The sequence below is a fragment of the Sinohyriopsis cumingii genome, chromosome 4, assembly GCF_028554795.1.
Source record: "Sinohyriopsis cumingii isolate HCF-2022 chromosome 4, ASM2855479v2, whole genome shotgun sequence".
NCBI lineage: Eukaryota > Metazoa > Mollusca > Bivalvia > Unionida > Unionidae > Sinohyriopsis > Sinohyriopsis cumingii.
Window position 1 is genome coordinate 18,489,282 of NC_142964.1, and position 22,962 is coordinate 18,512,243.

Here is a 22,962-nt window from a genome sequence, read left to right on the forward strand (position 1 = left end):
ATTATATGTGATGCATTCCTTTTTTAGATGAAAGAATATTATCATATTAAAAACATGCATTTTGCCATTTATGGCTTGATGGTGCTTATGCAGCGAATGTAAGAAGTTGAATGGGCAAGTAACAATCACAATTTATTAGCCCTTGGAAATTTTGAAGATGTGCTTAGTATAAAACAGTCCATTTATTAGGCAAGTATAGTCTTGGTCATATTGCATCATGTAGTATTAGCAAGATGTATAATTGACCCCAGTATCAGCTGACCTTATCTATTATATGGCAGATGGAAATGCACACTCTGATGTATAATGAACCCCAGTATCAGCTAACCTTATCTATTATATAGCAGATGGAAATGCACTCTGATGTATAATTGACCCCAGTATTAGCTGAACATGTGTTTAACATGGCAGATGGAATTGCAATCTGATGCAAAATTGACCCCAGTATCAGCTGACCTTATCTATAACATGGTTGGAGGAAAAAGCACTTTGACGTATAATTATAGTCAGGGAATACTGTATGTTAGAACTAGTCTCAGTTCATATTGCATAAATCCAGTCTGATACATAATTAGCCCAGTACCATGTGGAATGCACACTGATGTATAATTAACCCTAGTATCAGGTATAAGGCACTCTGATACATATCAGGTGTAAGTCACTATGATATATAAATAACCCCAATGTCAAATGGAAAGGCACTCTGATGTATAATTAACCCCAGTATCAGGTGGAATGCACTTTGATAACATAATTAACCCAAATATCTGGTATAAGGCACTCTGATACATAATTAACCCCAGTATCTGGTATAAGGCACTCTGAGACATAATTAACCCAAGTATCTGGTATAAGGCACTCTGAGACATAATTAACCCCAGTATCTGGTATAAGGCACTCTGAGACATAATTAACCCAAGTATCTGGTATAAGGCACTCTGATACATAATTAACCCCAGTATCTGGTATAAGGCACTCTGATACATAATTAACCCAGGTGTCAGGTGGAAATGTACTCTGGTGTATAATTAACCCCAGTATCAGATGGAAAGAGACTGATACATAATTAACCCAAAAGCAGGTGTTAAGGCACTCTAATGTATAATTAACCCCCAATATCAGGTGACCTCATCTCTAACTTGGTACACTTTTGTCTTACATTAATATTTAGTATACATCATCTATTACCCATGAAATATGTTATTCATGGAATTAAGTGTAAAAAATGTATTATTTATGAAATATATTAGAATTTAGTGTACAACATCAATCACTGATCAAAAATGTCATACATAGAATTTGTTATACAACATCAATTACCCATCAGATATGTCATACATAGAATTTGTTATACAACATCAGTTACCCATCAGATATGTCATACATAGAATGTGGTATACAACATCAATTACCCATCAGATATGTCATACATAGAATTTGTTATACAACATCAATTACCCATCAAATATGCCATACATAGAATTTATTATACAAAATGTGTTACTCGCCAACTGTGTGGACTTGACTCAGTGGCTTTAATTTGAATATGCACCATTTAATTGTGGACATTAGATTCTTGGGCGAATAAAATGGACTGGAATGAAGTGAATGCTCAAAGAGAATAGATGCATAGCAGCTGTTGTCCCTTTAGGATTTAAAAAGTGGGAAAGCCTACGGTGTTATGTACAAGTAAAAATGGGGCAAACATCTTCATGGCAAACTTCACCAGCCAAGTACCGAATTTGTCTACACAAAACACCTCAGAAGAGATGGGTTAGCACAGATGTGCAGAGTGTCCAGTACTTGTATATGGTGCCACAACAGGTTTGATACAAGGCATATATGGATACAAGTATCTGAGTCCGAAGATTGCCATGATAAAAACAGCACCTGATACACCAAACATACACTGAAGGAAGCTGATGCAATGTGTGTGAGCATACTGGTTTGAAACATTAAAGTACTCAGAGAAGGAAGAATTGGGGACTTGAAGGCAAAAGTTGTGAATGCATGAAACTGACAATGGGACAGAACAGCTGAAGTAACACACTGTGCAAGAAATATCCCAAGTATGACATAGTGAAAGGCAGTATTGTAGGTGGCATTTTCATTTTCAGAGTAACATTAGATTAAACAGAAGCACCTCCCTACCAACTTGCCAAGTTTGTAGCATGAATGTAAACAATAGAGTTGTAGTGCTTGAATGACTCTCCTCTACCAATCGTCATAGTGACTCCACAGGACAACAGCTCTAAAATTAGTTACAAGCTATTACATTAACTGGCTGGTAATGACAGGATTGATAGGCAGACACCCACAGAAGAGCTTGAACCTGCTCAAGATATATATGGTACTCTAAGAAAGACATACAGCAAAGGGCCTAGAAAACCCAGGATATCTGCAGCATATTGGAATGATAGCAAGAAGGGTGACTTGGGGAAACTCCCTGTAAAATTAAACTTTGAACAGCATAATAATCTATGATGCATAAATATGGAATATATGTAATGCATAAATGGTATGACCACTAAAAGACGATAAGCTGAGAATGATCAGTGTGAGAAATGAAATTTTTAAGTATGTTCATAGATACATGTTAAGTCTCTGAAATATTCAAATGATATAATGGTATTAGAAAAATGATATATGTAATGTCCATATATGGCTAAGCACAGGCTCTTTCGTCCATCTCTGTGTTGCTAAGTCTATGGAGTGCACATTAATGTACTTATGGTATCTCTCAGTCCATATAGTTCTTAGCATTTGCAAATGGCACAGCACACATTTGTATTGGGAAGTTCTAAAGAATGTTCTGGTGGTCCGACAGCTTGTTGAATGAATAGATTAGGTGCTGGTAGCTATGAAGGAAATCGAGAAGACGTTCTCAGTGTTGTGTAGGTGAGAGGTAGACTCTTCTCCAGAGGACAGTCATATGGTTGCTTGTCCACTTTGTGTAGCATCAGCTAGAAGCTAGAAATCAGCACATATTCACTGTTCAGAGTCCAGCCCAAAAGTAGTATTTATTTGTGCGTGTAAAACTAGATGCCAATCCCACTAAATGGAGGAGGTAGAACTGAAGGATGTTATGAAATTAAGTACAAAAACATCACAGAGTGTGACCATGTCACCATAAACAAAGGTTGTTGTTGTTGTTGTAGGATTTAATGCCATATTTCAGCACACAATAGGCTATACATGGCGGCCAGTATTAATGGTGGAGGAAGAACCTGTGAAAACCCCGGAAAGAACCACCAACCCACAAGAAGCTACTGGCAAGCTTTCTCACATACTCACATCAGCTGAATCCGAGACTCAAACCCACGCAGACAGAGGTAAGATGGCAGTGATCCATAACGGAGAGCGCTTTAGACCACTTGGCCACTCGAGGCCCCATAAACAAATGTAACATTGAAATGAAATATAAAAATCAGATATGCAAAAAATTAGGTGGTACAGGAGTAATGAGTACCTAAATTTACATACAGCATGATGTAAAACAAGAGAAAAACACACCTTTGGTGTATAGAAGACTGTGGAATGCAAAGGAATCTAATGATCACTGCTGCATAAAACATGATGTGAAAAAGGGAGTACATGTGCTAAGGGTGTACAGAACAGTGTGGAATGCAAAAGAATCAGATGACCACTGCTACATAGGAAGAACTCTACAATGATCTAGTAACCCTGAGACTTAGCACTATGGAGAATTGTACGCATCCTCCAGACAAATCGCATCCTTAGAATGAATTCTCACATCTGAAATGAATATACCTATATAATTAGTATGAATTCTCACATCTGAAATGAATATACCTATATATATACCTATATAATTAGTATGAATTCTCACATCTGAGAGGAATACATCCATAGAATGAATATGAATTCTCACATCTGAAATGAATATACCTATATAATTAGTATGAATTCTCACATCTGAGAGGAATACATCCATAGAATGAATATGAATTCTCACATCTGAAATGAATATACCTAAATAATTAGTATGAATTCTCACATCTGAGAGGAATACATCCATAGAATGAATATGAATTCTCACATCTGAAATGAATATACCTATATAATTAGTATGAATTCTCACATCGGAGAGGAATACATCCATAGAATGAATATGAATTCTCACATCCGAGATGAATATACCTATATAATTAGTATGAATTCTCACATCTGAGAGGAATACATCCATAGAAAATGAATATGAATTCTCACATCAGAGATGAATATACCCATAGAATGAATATGAATTCTCACATCTGAGATGAATATACTCGTAGAATGAATATGAATTCTCACATCTGAGAGGAATACATCTGCAGAATGAATGTGAATGCTTACATCTGAGGAAATGTTATAAGGAACATATGAATTGTGGTCTAACATATGAATTGTGGTCTAACATATGAATTGTGGTCTAACATATGACATCTGACCCTTCATCCCTGCATTAGCTGCAGAAGTGGCAGCACCTATCCCAAAGTTAGAAGGCATTGAATTTTAATGAAAAGTAGCTGATGTCTTCCTCTTGATTAGAGTGATGTGTTGAAGTATTTGCACTGCATGACTTCAACCTTTAAAATAAAACTCACATTAGACAAAATGGGCACATACTCATTTTTGAAAAGTTATCAACTGGCTTTTTGAAGATTGATCAATTGTAATAGAAATTTGTGGTAATAAATGTATCGTTTTTTGGGAAAAGCTAACTATCTGTTATTGTGTAAGGTATTATGCATATTCAACCTGATTTCTACAGGTTCTTTTGGTTGATTAAATTGTAGCAGGATAATTTGCTTTTTGTTTTAAACCTTTGTAGAACAAATGAAGGTTGTTGATGTTGATGTTCTATGGTTTAACGCCATTTTTCAGCACAAGATAGGCTATACCTGGTGGCCAGTATAACTGGTGGAGGAAGAACCCTGGAAAACCTAGGGAAGAACCACCGACCCATGAGAAGCTACTGGCAGGCTTTCCCACGTACCCACGCTAGCCGAGCCTTGGACTCGAACCCACGCAGACAGAGATGAGATGGCAGTGATCCGGAACGGTGAGCGCTTTAGACCACCCGGCCACTCAGGACCCCACAAATGAAGGTATTTTCCAGTCAATTTCAGTTTAATGGTTTCCAAAACAACCAGTGCAACATTGAAGTGAAAGCGCCCAAGCTATAGTCACAATGGATGTAACAAACCTGGCTTCCTGCTTTTGGATTTTGTTGTTTTTTATTACATGCATTTAACTGCTATAGAAACATTGGTCTTGAAAGTAGTTTATTACAGTTTGGTGTGGGGCCCCCGAGTGGCCGAGTGGTCTAACGCGCTCTCCGTTACGGATCACTGCCATCTCACCTCTGTCTGTGTGGGTTCGAGTCTCAGATTCGGCTAATGTGGGTATGTGAGAAAGCTTGCCAGTAACTTCTTGTGGGTCGGTGGTTCTTTCCGAGTTTTCCCAGGTTCTTCCTCCACCATTAATACTGGCCGCCATGTATAGCCAATCGTGTGCTGAAAAATGGCGTTAAACCCTACAACAACAACAACAACAGTTTGGTGTTAAAAGCAGATCTTGTAGTCTAGGTCAACACACCCTGTTGCAATTCCAGTCGAATAGCTCATAGTGTTACTGGTAGATACCATGTTTATGTCATTGAAATTTGTTCCCACTTTCTGAAAAGTGCACTGCATTACCACATGACTCTTCTGTTGAAGTAGACTTCATGTACAGTGTTTCATTAGCCATATATAAATGAGATGGAATATGAAACATTGAAGACATTTCTCCTTTGTATCATGTACATTGTTGCAGTTGATTTGGAAGATCAAGACATGTTGCAATGTAAAATTTAGGCCTAGAATGTGGTTCAGATATTATCCTTATATATGTGTTCAACTCACAAGAAGTATGTACATTACAGAGTACAGGTGATTGTATTAGAAACATGTGAAAGCAAATGATGTCCAAGAACTTGCAGGCAGCAAAATGTGTATGTGATGCCAAGATCACTGAAACAGTTCATTCACAGAAAATGGATTTTCTGCAATAGTCCCTTAATGCCTATTGACTCCAGTTTTTGCTTCAAGTACTGAGAGTTAATACAGAAAGTATTCTTGTCATCATGAGGAGCATGACATTATTGTTTACAAACATAGGCACGCATTGATGGGTAATTTATAGTCCTGATAAATGGGCAGATGGCACTTAAGAAACATGTCAGAAAGTGAGAGATCCAAACAGTAGTTAATATAGCTAACACTTGTCTATGAGTTTAGATTATATATTACGGGTATTATTATTTGCTGGTGAACATGTTTACTTGAGTTTGAATTAAGGGCATTTTTATTTTCCTCAGGAATTCATGGTGTACCTGTTGAATGCCATGTCTTTACTAGAGTCTTAGTAATTGACAGAATATTGTTGACAACTTAGAATGTTCTAGAAATCAACTTTTAACCCTCATCCTGATCTTCATATTGCAAATTATGGGTTTATATGAGGATAATGTAGACAGAAATTCTTCATTCCTGTAAGCACATCGACACTATTGCAGACTACTGGCACATCAGCACATCGACACTATTTCAGGCTACTGGCACATCAGCACATCGCCACTTCCAGACTACTGGCACATCAGCACATCGACACTTCCAGACTACTGGTACATCAGCACATCGACACTTCCAGACTATTGGCACATCAGATCATCGACACTTCCAGACTACTGGCACATCAGCACATTGACACTTCCAAACTACTGGCACATCAGTACATCGACACTTCCAGACTACTGGCACATCAGCACACTGACACTTCCAGACTACTGGCACATCAGGACATCAACACTATTTCAGGCTACTGGCACATCAGCACATAGACACTTCCAGACTACTGGCACATCAGCACATTTAATATTTGAATTCATTTGAAACACTACTGGAATTCATTCAGAATACTCTATACTTTTGGACTTGTGATGAAACTCTTATTCTTATTACTGTTTGGAATTTAAATCACGTTATAGTAATTTCTTTTTAAATTTTCATTTTGTATTCTCAGGAAATAAATTATTTGTTGAATTTTACAAAACTTGTTGGTTTTCACTCATTTCTGTTACTTACAACCATAAGATTTGGTAAGAATTTGTAAACCAATAGATTTTACTAGAAAAAATGGATTTTATTTTTTAAAAAGCATCAACATATTGATTGAGATCTATGGGTCATGGAGTTGGACATCAATAATTCTTATCTTATCTATATTTTATATCTCAGGAAAAGATTGGCAGTACGATAATCAAGGTGGGAGCCCAGATGCTGTAGGTGTGGTGCTCAAGGTCTTAGACAATGGAATTGTTGTGGTATGTTTTGAAATATGTGTCAGTCAGTTCTCATTTATTATTATCATACACTGTTGAGAATGGTAACCAAGGTGATACCAAGAGGCTGACTGTAGCTGTGATACTAAAGGTCTTAGAAGATGTAGGAGTTATCTTATGCTTTAAAATATGCATCTGTCAATTCTCATTCATTCCACTGTCAATATATATAGGACCATGATTGGAAGTATGTCATTGTCAATTCTTATTCATCCCACTGTCACTAAATATGGGACCAAGATTGAAAGTATGTCATTGTTGATTCTCATTCATCCCACTGTCACTACATATTGGACCATGATTGGGAATATACCACTGTTAATTCTCATTCATCCCACTGTCACTAAATGTGGGACCATGACTGGGAATATACCACTGTTAATTCTCATTCATCCCACTGTCACTAAATGTGGGACCATGACTGGGAATATACCACTGTTAATTCTCATTCATCCCACTGTCATTAAATATGGGACCATGATTGGGAGTATACCACTGTCAATTTCAGTGATGCCAGTGTCACTAAAAATGGGACCATGATTGGGAATATACCACTGTCAATTTCAGTGATCCCACTGTCACTAAAAATGGACCATGAATGGCAGTATAATATAACAAATCTTCAGAATTTGGAATTGTCTCTTCAGATTCAGGTTAATTAAACAGCTGTCACAAGCCTTTTTGGGGCCCCGAGTGGCCGAGTGGTCTAAAGCGCTCTCCGTTACGGATCACTGCCATCTCACCTCTGTCTGCGGCGGTTCGAGTCTAGGATTCAGCCAATGTGGGTATGTGAGAAAGCTTGCCAGTAGCTTCTCGTGGGTCAGTGGTTCTTTCCGGGGTTTTCCCGGGTTCTTCCTCCACCATTAATACTGGCCGCCATGTATAGCCTATCGTGTGCTGAAAAATGGCGTTAAGCCCCAAAACAACAACAACAAGCCTTTTTCTTCACTTCTTCATTTCCATTATTAGTGAAGTCATCAAATCCTTCCACATTCTTATTAAAACTTGATGTCATTGATGGCATTTGTTTATGAGCATGTGTAATGTTCAGACCCAAATATGTGAAATTTTGTGCTGTCTTTTGCATTTGAGGTATTTACTAATTCATTAAAGCACACTTTTAACATGTATGTATGCCTTCCAGCAACTGTGTCTTAATCTTATCAAAGTAATTAAATACATTTTCAACCAAGATTTTGCAGTGTATTTATCATTGTTATGCTTAGGCTCTTACAAAACGCAACAAGAAAAGAGTAAACACAACAAGCTTTGTAAAATTTAACAAATAAATTATTTCCCTAGAAAAACAAGGTAAAAATGAAGAAAAAAAAGAACTTATGGTTCTACGAATCAAATCCAAAAATAATCGAAGAATTAAAAAACATAGAAGTCCCTGTAATAAAATGTCCTAATGAAACTGAGTTCGAATCCTGATGGAATCCAAAATGGAAGACGACGTATGCTGTGGTCAGCTTTGTACTGATGTGTCAATAGTTCTTTGTTGAATCACAGAAAATAATATTCCAGTGTTTAAATTCTGAGCAAATTTTGATCACTGTCTTTCTCGAAGAATTAATTTAGAGCACAATTATTTCCAGGGAAAAATAATCTCTTGGAATCCAAATAATTTGAAGAAAATTTAAAAATTCAACTCAAACTGGTCATAACAAAACACCTTAAAGTGTCAATGGTTTAAAACCCAACTGCCCAAATTCTCTATAGAAAACAGTTACACACTAATTTAAGACACTAAACAGATTCCCATATGAGGGTCACATCATCATGTTTCTAGAACAAGATAGAAGGTTTTTACATGCCTAACATCATGTACTCCTAGAATGGCCTTAACTAAAACCTATGATTTTACTCTGGGAAAGATTTTTTTTAAAAGGTTGTTTACTTCATCTCTTACTGATTCTGAATCAAGGTCAGAACTAGGTCAGCATTAGATACAAAGTTTCTGTTATTAGTTGTTTATGAAAAACAGTCAGGTCAAACTGAATTTTTGGAAAATGACAAATCCAGTAAATAAAATTACATTACAATAGAATGTAATGGAATTTTAAAAAAAATAAAACTAACAAATAAACAATTAAATTAAATCAAATATACATAACATCATTCATCAACAGAAATCGAATGGTATTGATTCAAAAAGATTTCATTTGAGATTCATTAATTGGCTACTTCAAGGATAGGAAAAAAGCATTTTATTGAAGTTTTCTATGACATGGTTAGATCTACTAAACTTTTGTAGTATAATCCCCTGACTTTCCTTGATAAAAGTGCCAGTGTTTTCAGAAAATTTTTTTTGCCAGTTTCAAAGTAGGAAGGTCAGATGCAAATAATGATGACTTGGTTATATTCATTGTCTTTGTGGCCATCCTGTAATCTTGTATAAATTACGATGACTTGATTATGTTCATTGTCTTTGTGGCCATCCTGTAATCATGTGTAAATTATGATGACTTGATTATGTTCATTGTCTTTGTGGCCATCCTGTAATCTTGTATAAATTACGATGACTTGATTATGTTCATTGTCTTTGTGGCCATCCTGTAATCATGTGTAAATTATGATGACTTGATTATGTTCATTGTCTTTGTGGCCATCCTGTAATCTTGTATAAATTACGATGACTTGATTATGTTCATTGTCTTTGTGGCCATCCTGTAATCATGTGTAAATTATGATGACTTGATTATGTTCATTGTCTTTGTGGCCATCCTGTAATCTTGTATAAATTACAATGACTTGATTATGTTCATTGTCTTTGTGACCATCCTGTAATCATGTGTAAATTATGATGACTTGGTTAAGTTCATTGGCTTTGTGGTCTTCCTGTAATCGTAAAACAAGGATGAAGAAATAATTTACACCATTCTGAGTTCTGATTTAAATTAACATAATCAGATGTATTTTCATGGTTATATGAAGTTATGTTCACTTTTTACCTTTGATATTGCTGTACAGGTATAAGTGTTGGGATGTATGTTTCACAAACACAAGGTTACAGGTAATTTTTGTTAAAGATATCAAACATTAACTAGGTCAGCATGTTTATATTTTTCTCTTCCAGAAATGTGGAAATTTGCTTTGGTTTTACACTTAATAATGTTATTTGTTTTTAAATGTTAATAGCATTTTCCTACAAATTTTTAGAATCCTAATTTAAACAAAATTTGTGCTTTTATTATGAACATTTTTATGCATGTATGAAATTTTATCGCAGGTTCGCTGGCCAGACAAATCTAAAAACTTGTATCGATTTGGCAATGAGGGATTCTTTGATTTGGAAATATGGTATGTATCAATACATATGATGACAATATTAAATTATTGAATTCTGATGAGGTTGATATAATGATTTATCAAACCTAGAAGAATGATATTTATAAAGATCACAGGCCAAGGTGAACAGTTGTACTGGGATTGATAAATCCTTGCATCAAATAAAATCCAAAAGTCAGTAATTTTTTTTATTAAATGACTTAATTTCCCAATATTCATTGACTAACTAACAGTCATATTTGTTTTGAGCATATCAGTAAAAACAACTCACAACAAAAGTTCAGTAAAATATTTTTTATTTATTTACTATATCAAATACTGACATGCAAATTTAAGAAAATATAAAAATGGAAAACAGAAAGAATAAACAACTGATCAAAACAAATTTGTCCTTTCTCAAATTTCGGTCCCAAAACTGTTTTGTTGCAATTTAAAATATGGACTGATGAAAAAGTGAGCCATAGTTGGACAGACACACAAATAGATGGTCAAACTAAAAAGACAGTTTGCCACCGATTATTAACAAGGTTCTTACCCAGACATTTCATCACCTAAATATAAAATACAAGAAAAGGATATATGGTAGAACAAAATCTTACAGCACTCTCACATGTGCATGTGAGGTTGTTATAACATTTTAACAGAGACAGCTTCCAGACCTGCCAACAAGTATGATTTTGTTTTAAGTCTTATGGTGAAATCCACAACCAGAGAACTTAAGGTAATTGGTTTTCTCACTGCAAGCACTTTGCTCATGCAGCATTGGGTGAATCAGACTGAGTATTTTGAAGTTATTAAAAATGTAAATAAACCACCCTCGGGTAATGCTGTATGCGGTAATGGAACATGACTACATTTTTGTTTATATATAAAGCATTGACATTAAGTAAACACAATTCTGTGACAAGAACATAGAGCATAGAACTTGATTTGTGTTTGCATAATGTATCAGAAGATCAGACAGGATAGACACTGATTTGTGTTTGCATAATGTACCAGAAAATCAGACAGGATAGACACTGATTTGTGTTTGCATAATGTACCAGAAAATCAGACAGGATAGACACTGATTTGTCTTTGCTTTGTGTAGCAGTAGAACAAGCAGCACAGGCCTAATTTGTCACAGCATGATGTGCAAGTAGAAAGTGCTTCATAGACCCAGATTTGTCTTTACATGATGTGCCAGTAGAATGTACATCATAGACCCTGATCTGTCTTTGCATGATGTGCCAGTAGAATGTACATCATAGACCCTGATCTGTCTTTGCATGATGTGCCAGTAGAATGTACATCATAGACCCTGATTCAGCCTTTGCATAATATATCAGTAGAATGTACATCATAGACCCTGATCTGACTTTATGTAATGTATCAGTCGAGTGAACATCATAGACCCTGATCTATCTCAACATAATGTATAAGTAGAGTTAACATCGTAGACCCTGATCTGTCTCTGCATGATGTGCCAGCAGATTAAACATCATAGACCCAAATCTTTCTTTACATTTTGTGCTAGTAGAGCTGTCATTGCACGATGTGCAAGTAGAACAAATACCACAGACCCTGATTTTTCTTTGCATGCTATGCCAGTAGATCAAACACCACAGACCCTGATTGTTCTTGGTATGTTATGCTAGTAGAACAAACACTTCAGATCCTGATTTGTCAGAACCATTTGAAAATCATGCAAATTCATAATTGATTATTGTCAAGATTATTTATATTGCCATTGTTAGAAGAAATTAGGGTCAAGAAATGTAAATTTTACACAAAAGTCATAAAATATAACTATTTAGCAGCTTTTCATTTAGTAAATTAATTTCCATTTACAGGAAAGTATGAGTTTAGTGTTCTTTTAGGTTGTTTTTTTTTTCACAATGACTAGTTATCAAAGCATCAGGAAGTTGTGATCATGGCCTAAATTTGGACAAATTACAGTCCTACCAACCCCACAATTACAGTGAAACATTTCACAGCAAGTCCAAGTTCCTACAATTTTAAGTCCTAGCAACCCCACAATCAAAGTGAAACATTTCATAGCAAGTCCAAGTTCCAGCAAACTACAGTCCTACCAACCTCACAATTATAGTGAAACATTTCACAGCAAGTCCAAGTTCCTACAAATTATAGTCCTACCAACCCCACAATCACAGTGAAACATTTCATAGCAATTCCAAGTTGATACAAATTTCAGTCCTACCAACCCCACAATTGCAGTGAAACATTTCATGGCAAGTCCAAGTTCCTACAAATTTTAGTCCTACCAACCTCACAATTACAGTAAACATTTCATAGCAAGTCCAACTTTATACAATTTTCCGATATTGTAAAGTTTTAGTTCTAAGTGTAATTGAGTGAAAAATGAATGCATTGTGTTTTCAACTTTTTTCTTATAACAATTTTCATGAATGAAGCATATTTACTGGTGCCTAATGTTTGTGAAAACAAAGCTCAAGTTAGTAGTTGTTTTGTAGGGGCAAGGAGACTTAGACATCATATACCAGGCAATTTTTGTTATCCCTTGGTGTTTGTTATTTTATGGACCTGAAACCTCATTAGGTCTGTACATCAGCAGATGCTCCAGGCTTTGCAAAGCATTGTCCTTCTTTGAACATTGAAAATAATTGTTTCTTACCTAGTAATGTGCCTTTCCTGGGTTAGTTTTCTTTTCAAGTGCCAAGTCCCAGACTTACTTTAAGACTATAAAAGCAATTCAGAGAACAGCAGCAGTCACAGGAACGATAATTGCAGATACTGTGTGATAAGCCACTAAATCTGAATTTACCAATACCTATACTTGTTATGTGCCTTCTGTAAGGTGTTCATGTAAAATTGTTACATCTGACCATCTTTCTTTCAAAAGTTTGCATTCCTTGTGATATCTCAAATTCTGCCTCATATGTCTTCACCACTTTTTTAAGGTTTTAGGCTGTTCTGTAATATGTAAAGAACTCAAATTCTATGGGGTTAAAATATCAAATTTCAGGCTTTCATCAAACATAGCAAAATGATTTTCATGCAGTGAGGTAAGTTTTAATTCATATACTTTTACTAGACATAGCAGGTAGGTTGACCTACGTAAGGCAAGAAAAAACCTTAAGGTTAGTGAGCAATCATAGCAAAATGTTTTTGATACAGTTATGAAAGTTCTGCTTGACGTGCCTTCATCAACTTTGCAGATAGGTTGCCCTATCAAATTGAAGAAAACCTATTGATTTGAGTCAAAAGACTCAAGGTTAAGGTTACCATAATTGGGAAATTAAGGTTATGACATAAGGTTAAGGTTACCATGATTGTGAAATTAAGGTTATGACTTAAGGTTAAGGTTACCATGATTTGTGAAATTAAGGTTATGACTTAAGGTTAAGGTTACCATGATTTGTGAAATTAAGGTTAAGACATAAGGTTAAGGTTAGCATGATTTGTGAAATTAAGGTTAAGACATAAGGTTAAGGTTAGCATGATTTGTGAAATTAAGGTTATGACTTAAGGTTAAGGTTACCATGATTTGTGAAATTAAGGTTATGACTTAAGGTTAAGGTTACCATGATTTGTGAAATTAAGGTTATGACTTAAGGTTAAGGTTACCATGATTTGTGAAATTAAGGTTATGACTTAAGGTTAAGGTTACCATGATTTGTGAAATTAAGGTTATGACTTAAGGTTAAGGTTACCATGATTTGTGAAATTAAGGTTATGACTTAAGGTTAAGGTTACCATGATTTGTGAAATTAAGGTTAAGACATAAGGTTAAGGTTAGCATGATTTGTGAAATTAAGGTTAAGACATAAGGTTAAGGTTAGCATGATTTGTGGAATTAAGGTTAAGGTTACCTGATACTTTCATGCAATAACTTTTGTTCTGCTCGAAAGATCTGATAGCTCAATGCCCAGGACCCCTCCAGTATTCTAAGTAAAGTGCCCATTGGACTTTTGGAGAATTTTATTTTTAAATTTGCCTGAGAAAATCTTGATTTCATTTTTTGAGTTTTTGAAAGACTAGCAGATCATTTATGAAGACTCCTACCTACATGCAGATCATCTTATTACTGTTCTTCAAGCTGTGAATTTTATGTACAAAGCGAAGTATGTGACCTATAAAAATGGCAACTGATTGCCTTCAAGTTTGCCTATAATTAGTGCTCACTTGACTTTAACATGTGATTCTTCCATCAGTATTACAAAAATACTGTTTTAAGGCTATCTACATTTTTATTGCTGAAACCTACCGCTTTTTAAAAATTGAAAGATTTTCTTTTTAATTTTAAAAAAAATGAAAAGGATTGTATTTTTATGTGTTCTATCCACACACTGCGAAATCAATCAGAACCAGTCTTCTGGTGACTGGAACTGTTCCAGCAGTCATTGAGACTGGTACAGTGAGACATTATAGTGTAATCAGATTAAAGCTAACATGTATATACAACAAGCTGTTAACTGATTTTATATTGTTGTAATATGGAGAGTTTAGGCCAAATGCAGGATTTTTTTTTAGTCTCATAAGTAATAAAATGATCAAAAGTTGTCCATAATGGCTTTTTAGTCTTTAGTTATGCATCTGCCATCCTTTTGGCAGAGGTTAGGTAAAAAAAAGATCCTGACCAAAAAATGTGATTTTGTGTTTTTCTTGTTATATTTAACGTACAGTGGTAGCAATGTCATGTGATTCATGATAGTATCAAAAATAGTGCCCTTTTTGGGCACATAAATATTGAGTCAGGGCTGGTGATTATTATAAAGTTATCAAACCTGTGCATGTGCGCAAAATAATTTTTTTTATCACTGGCTAAAGTTGTATAGATGTTGCTTTTGAAGATATGAAGAAACCTATTGATCTGAGAAATTATTTTATGGGTTCTTACTATCAGCATAAACCTAAGATTTCTAAATTCTTATAATTATTGAAAGCTGATGATGTTTTTAGCTGTGTAAAATGCATTCCAACTTAGATTGTGTTTACTTCCTCTTAGCTGTCTCCCATTTTTTATATGTATTTGTGGATATTTACATACTGTTCTTTAGTTATTTATATACTGTACAACCAATGAAGTTTTGCATTGGCCATATGTATTTTGCTTCAGTTTCTTTGTTTGTTTGCTCAGTTTTACATGTCAGATTAAAATGTTATGGTCATTGTGATCTGACAAAGGGCTTTAAGCTTTTCAGCAATAACAAGCTGTCACAGGTTGACCATGATGAGACAAGTCATGATTATTGTGATCTGACGAAGGGATATACGTTTTTAGACAATAATGAGTTGTCACGGGTTGGCCATGATGAGACAAGTCATGATCATTGTGATCTGATGAAGGGATATACATTTTTAGACAATAATGAGTTGTCACGGGTTGGCCATGATGAGACAAGTCATGATCATTGTGATCTGATGAAGGGATATACGTTTTTAGACAATAATGAGTTGTCATGGGTTGGCCATGATGAGACAAGTCATGATCATTGTGGTCTGACGAAGGGATATATGTTTTTAGATAATAATGAGTTGTCATGGGTTGGCCATGATGAGACAAAAGTTATTGTGATCTGACAAAGGGATACAAGTTTTGAGACAGTCATGAGTTGGCCATGATGAGTTATGATCATTGTGATCTGACAAAGGGATCAAAAGTAAATAGAATTGTCATGGGCTGGCCATGATGAGACGAAAGTTACTGTGATCTGACAAAGGGATACAAGTTTTTAGACAATAAGAAGCTGTCATGGGTTGGCCATGATGAGTTATAGTCAATGTGATATGACAAAGTGATATAAGTTTTTGGAAAATAAGAAGCTGTCATGGGTTAGTTATGATCAGACAAAGAAGCCTGATGAGTTCAGGATTAAGATATTATGGTCAAGGTCACCTTGACATTTAACAAGACAAGTGGCAGGTTATTACAAACCTTTCATGATATTTTTATAGGAGTTTGCAATCAAGTACTTGATTATTTTTGTTTTACAGCAATCCGTATGATGGTCAGACAGGAGGAGGGAGGAAGCCTGCATCTCAGTCCACACCAACATCTCTGGGGAGTCAGTCAGTGAAACAGTCATCTTCAGCGCCTTCCAAGAATAAAAATATCACAAATAAAAATTTGCCAAAGAAAAATAAGAATGCTAGATAAGTACATTTTTATCACATCTGTAAAACATAGGAGATAATTTCTTATTACTTTCCTGACTCTGCTTTCTAATTTCACCATTGTTGTTGCTTATGCTTGTGTTACTGTAATTGTGGATATGCCCTCAGTTATTTGTGTTAAGTTTCTGACATCATCATAACTTCACTTTTCAAATTCATATTTCATGCAGATCTCCATCTGAGATTAGGTAGCTGCATTAGCTTAGTTGCTAGAGCGTTGGACTCATAATCCAAGGATCACTGGTTTAATAACCATTCAGGTAAGGCTGGTTTGCCTGTGGTCTTGGCATGACCTTGGGACTTAGCTTCCATTTCCTCGATATGATATAGCCAAGGATGCTTCATGTGCTGTTATAATAAAAAAAAACAAAAAAACAATCTGAGATTGTAAAATCAGTTTCCATGTCTAAGAAGCTACACAAATGTGCTCACTAATTTACTCAAGCAATGAAATGAATATATGACTTACCCTTACACAACTGGGAACCCAGTTTGGGTCCGTTTATGACTTTCATTATCCTGACATCACTGGGACTCCAGTTTGGGTCCCTTTATGACTTTCATTACCCGTTTACCACTATGACCCCAGTTTGGATCCATTTATGACTTTCATTACCCATACACCACTGGGACCACAGTTTAGGTCTACTTAAGACTTTCATTACCCATGCACAACTCTAAGCCCAGCTTAGGTCCATTTATGACTTTCATTGCTCTAATACCACTGGGACCACAGTATGGGTCCATTATGACTTTCATTACCCATACATTTATGACTTTCATTACCCATGACATTTATGACTTTCATTACCCATGACATTTATGACTTTCATTATCCTGACATCACTGGGACTCCAGTTTGGGTCCCTTTATGACTTTCATTACCCGTTTACCACTATGACCCCAGTTTGGGTCCTTTTATGACTTCTATTACCCTGACACCACTGGGACTCCAGTTTGGATCCATTTATGACTTTCATTACCCATACACCACTGGGACTACAGTTTAGGTCCACTTAAGACTTTCATTACCCATGCACAACTCTAAGCCCAGCTTAGGTCCATTTATGACTTTCATTGCTCTAATACCACTGGGACCACAGTATGGGTCCATTATGACTTTCATTACCCATACATTTATGACTTTCATTACCCATGACATTTATGACTTTCATTACCCATGACATTTATGACTTTCATTACCCATAATATTTATGACTTTCATTACCCATAATATTTATGATTTTCATTACCCATGACATTTATGACTTTCATTACCCATGACATTTATGACTTTAATTACACATACATTTATGACTTTCATTACCCATACATCTATGACTTTCATTACCCATACATTTATGACTTTCATTACCCATACATTTATGACTTTCATTACCCATGACATTTATGACTTTCATTACCCATACATTTATGACTTTCATTACCCATACATGACTTTGAACCCAGTTTAGGTTGATTTATGACTTTCATTACCCATACACCACTGGGACACCTGTTTAGGTCGATTTATGACTTTCATTATGCATACAACACTGGGACCCCAGTTTAGGTTGATTTATGGAGATAATTGGTAAGCAGGGGTTTAACTACCATATTTAAATTAAAATAAGTTCCAGTTTATAAAGAAGGTTGTTGTACTGAGGAGCAAAATAAGTTATTAAAATCATCTTTACTTTTTGTTCTTTAGAATACTGTTACCTGTATATTGGTTATATTTTTATTTGGAATTTGGAGCTTAGCTTTCTTTTGTCTTTGTGTGTCAACCTTGTGTAAATTGTGTTTGATCTTATTAATGTTGTAAAATACTAAAATAACTTTCTTTCTCAGTATTCATTATGGTTTGGATATGAAAACATAATTTCTAAAACTTGGACCTTTTATACATCTACCATAAGATGATTGTATTGTAATTATGTTTTCTGTCCAGCCAGCCAGCCATCTGTTTCAATCTATTTTCTACACAATAACTCGTGGTGTTCACAATCTACAGTTACCATACTTTGCAACTGGCTTGCATTTTGTTTAAGGAAAACCCCACAAGAATGTCAGAGGTCAAGGTCACTGTGACTGAAAGAAAAAACAGGTGTCAGCAAAATAACTTGAGTAATCCAACATCTACAGTTACCAAATTTGTGGTTGGCTTGCAATTGTGGTATGGCAAAAGTCTGTTGATTTCAGGGTTGAAAGGTCAAGTGTCAATCACACAGACTACAAGAATAGAAACTGTTTCTGCATGATAACATTAATTCCACTTCACACACCTGATCCAAACTTTGTAAATATATTGCATTTGAGGTAAGAAAAGACCTATACATTTGGGGTCAAAAGGTCAAAGTCAAGGTTACTGCCACTGAAGGTAGAAAGCTGGCTTCTGAACAATAACTTAAGTTCTCCAGCATTCCATAGTTATTAAACTTTGTGGATGGCTTGTACTTGGGGTATGGATGTAATCTGTAAATTTTGGGGTTATACGTCAAGGTTACAGACTAATTAAATAAGGGGTCCCGAGTGGCCGAGTGGTCTAAAGCACTATCCGTTATGGATCACTGCCATCTCACCTCTGTCTGTGCCGGTTCGAGTCTCGGATTCAGCCAATGTGGGTATGTGAGAAAGCTTCCAGTAGCTTCTCGTGGGTTGGTGGTTCTTTCCAGGGGTTTCCCCTGGTTTTTCCTCCACCATTAATACAGGCCGCCATGTATAGCCTATCGTGTGCTGAAAAATGGCATTAAACCCCACAACAACAACAACAACAACTAGTAGTTAAATAATGGGGGTTTCTGCACAATAAAATTAGTTTCACATCAAATACCTGAACCAAACTTTACAAGCACGTGAGATAAGAAGCAAGAAGCCTATCAGTTTTGGAGTAAAAATTCAACAGTCACTGTCATATTGACTGTAAGAAGAAAATTGATTTCCACACAATAGCATTTGTTATACATTACAGACCAGGATCAAAATTTATGGAAGATTTTGCTCTAAGGGTAATGAATAAGCCTGAAAGTATTTATTTTGGAGTCAAAATGTCACTGTGGCTGAAAGAAATATGATGGTTCTGGATACTAATTTAATTATTTATGCATGACAGACTTGGACAGTGACTGAAAGAAGAAATACAGTTTCTGCACACAGATTTCATTATTTGACTGTCTGCCTTCATTAGAGCATGTGGATATTTATATATGAAAGCAGTTATTGATTGAGAATGATGATGTGAAAGGTCAAGATCACTGTGACTGAGAGTGGAAAAAATATTTGCATAATACTTTTATTGTAGACCACATACCTTGACCAAAGCTAATGGAGAGTTTGCTCTTCAGGTATGCAAGAGGTATGTTAAATTTTTGGCAGCAAAAGGTCAAAGGTTAAGTAATAGGTCATTGTGACATAAAGAAAAATGAGATATGCAGCATAATGTTTGTTATACAATAAAATCCGGTGGTCTAGTGGTTAGAGCTTCTGGTATGTCATGGGTTTGATCCCCAGCTGAATTCTACCAAAAATTTTTAAAAACAGCTGCTTCAATTGGTGCTCAGCATTAAGAGGTTCATGTTAGAACTGGTCAGCCTGGTGTCAGAATAATGTGACTGGGTGGGACATCATGCTATGTGTCTGCGGCATCACTATAAACTGCCACACTGCAGACATCATAGTGACATGACTGAAATATTGTTAAAGCTACATTAAAAAATCCAAATTGCACATAAGATAAAAAGATCATTTAGTCAATAGTCTCCAGAATGAACCATACTCAATTAGCACTTTCACAAAGGATATTTAAGCACAGGACAGGTGTAAATGGTGCCATTCACATGGCAATGGATTTATTTTTTTCCTGCAATTACTGTTTAAAAGATGATTTTATTGCATTTATTTAATGTCTTGACATTCATTTTGAAATGAATATTCATTACCTTGCTTTTGTGTTTGATTGATAATAGGTAAATTCATTTAATATTTGTAGTAACTGAAAATGTATGCAAATTTTGTATTTTTTAAAAGTTGTTTAAAAATGTACTGGATGATATCTCCGGTGGAGCTTTTGTAAATAAGACTTGCATGTCTTTGTAATAAATTTGGATCGAATTATTGGTCGTTGAAATTTGTGTACGTGACTTTGAAAGATACAGACTTTGCTCAACTCATGCATGTTACCAGTCAACACTTAATGATATTGTATAGATGAAGCAGAGTCTGTCTGCATTCTGTGTTACAGTACCATTATGAATATACACCTATTGTATATTTTTGTATATATTGTATTGATAAACTAGTCATACTTGTGCCTTATGTATTAAAGTGATTCTTCAGTTTGTAATAAAGAGCTTACTCTTTTATTTCATTTTCCTTTCTTGTTATTTTCAACTTCACTGTAATTTGCTCATTACATACAATACTTTTTCTGATTACATACATTGATTTGCTCATTGCATATGATTTTTCTGATATAAATTGAATAGCTCATTGCATATAATGATTTTTCTTGGCAAAATATGCATTTCGACACTGCAATGAACGACCTCATCACAAAAATGAGGATAAACTCCACCGACCTTTATTTAATCCCTGTAAGAACAACCGCTCATACCATTCTAAATACAACTTTTTTTTTAAACAAAAGGCTGGCTACCAATGTATGAATTTTTTTACCTATGCTAATAGTGTTTTATAGTTTCTGTCATAAACCAGATTAATGTATAGGTAGATTATTTCCTAGTCTGGTACCCTGCTTCGTATACTCCCTGCGTTGTTCTCTGCTCTTGGTATAGGGGTGAGCAACACAGAAAGCATACAAAAGAGAGAACCATACTAATTATTCCCACACTTAGCCTGCTTCCTGGCCTTATTGTAGGACCCAGCATTCCTATTAATGACCTTATCGCAAAAACATTCTCCAGTGACCTATATGCAATCAATTGTTACAACAACCGCTTGATTAGTAATGATTGTTCTGATAAAAAAATAAACATGAAAGGAATATTAAAAAAAAGGATTGTTGCAACCGGTGATAGATGCTACAGTCCGTAAACCAGGCTAATGTACATGTTATGAATTGCCATTTTAGTGGAAATTTGTCCATATAATCCTTGAAGCAAATAATATCAGTATTATATTTCCTTGTATAATACCACATCAATTCTCTATATTTTTTACCTCAACAATTTGCACATAATTGTGTTTTGTCTCACATTCCACATCGGCAATTTATACAAACAATTGGTCCTTTGCTTCCACATTTCACTCTACTGTGCGTGAGGTGCACAATATTCATGTTTCGATGATGGAAATTATGATCAGTTTGTAAGATCTAATTGAGATATTTATCGTACAGAATCACTCCATAAAGAAATGAAAAATCTTGTGTTGATATATACCCATGACAATGTTTGAACAATTACTGAGTAATTGTTTTACTATTCCATCAGTTGCTGCTCATTTTGCTCAGAATGAATATTCATGGAGACCAGCACGATTGGAAATTCTTAAAAAAATTAAATGCAGTTGTGTTGAATACCAACACGCTGGATTGTGGAATACTAAATACGATTTTAAAGATGTTATCTTGGTTTCTATGGTTGCATGTTATCCTAGAAGTTTTCTTGGAATGTGACAGTGTTCTAAATATTTTGAGCGATTTGGATGTCCAACACACAAGATGACCAGAGTTGCGATAAACGGACCCTTACCAGATTTTGACCTGACTGGATATGCTTATATCGAGCCATTTCAGTTTGTTAAAGATCTCCATATGATTTGTTTTATCTGGTTTGGCAAACGTGGCACCAATAGTTTTATTACAATGTATGCTTGATGTAAAAATACTATTATTGTTAATAATAAGTGAAGCAATAATATCATATCATCCGCAGACAAAAGTTTGGTTACAAAAACAAGAGAAATATTATCATGATGAAAATCTTGATATAACTGATTTTGAGAATAAAATAGCAAAAGATAATGGCAGAAAAATATTCGGTAAATTTACCCAAGGAGCATCACATGATCATAAACGACATTGTGTAAGAATAATTATAGATGATGCTGAGTTAGATTTCATAACTGCTGATACCATGAAGAGAAATACGTTTATAAATCGAATTAATGTCAACTTACAGGATAGA

The 22,962-nt window shown here is 35.2% G+C and overlaps 1 protein-coding gene across 5 annotated transcripts in view; it reads left to right on the plus strand.

The window, feature by feature from the left end:
- LOC149800705 (uncharacterized) overlaps window positions 1-21,177 on the plus strand; it is a 133,764-nt gene extending 112,587 nt beyond the window's left edge. For all 5 annotated transcript variants that reach the window (XM_089954748.1, XM_089954747.1, XM_089954746.1 and 2 more), the window contains 3 exons: window positions 7,284-7,369; window positions 10,620-10,690; window positions 16,637-21,177. In XM_089954748.1, the coding sequence (XP_089810874.1) occupies window positions 7,284-7,369; window positions 10,620-10,690; window positions 16,637-16,799 (320 nt within the window). In that variant the 3' untranslated portion in view covers window positions 16,800-21,177. The remainder of the gene's footprint in view (window positions 1-7,283; window positions 7,370-10,619; window positions 10,691-16,636) is intronic.
- Window positions 21,178-22,962: the final 1,785 nt, after the last annotated feature.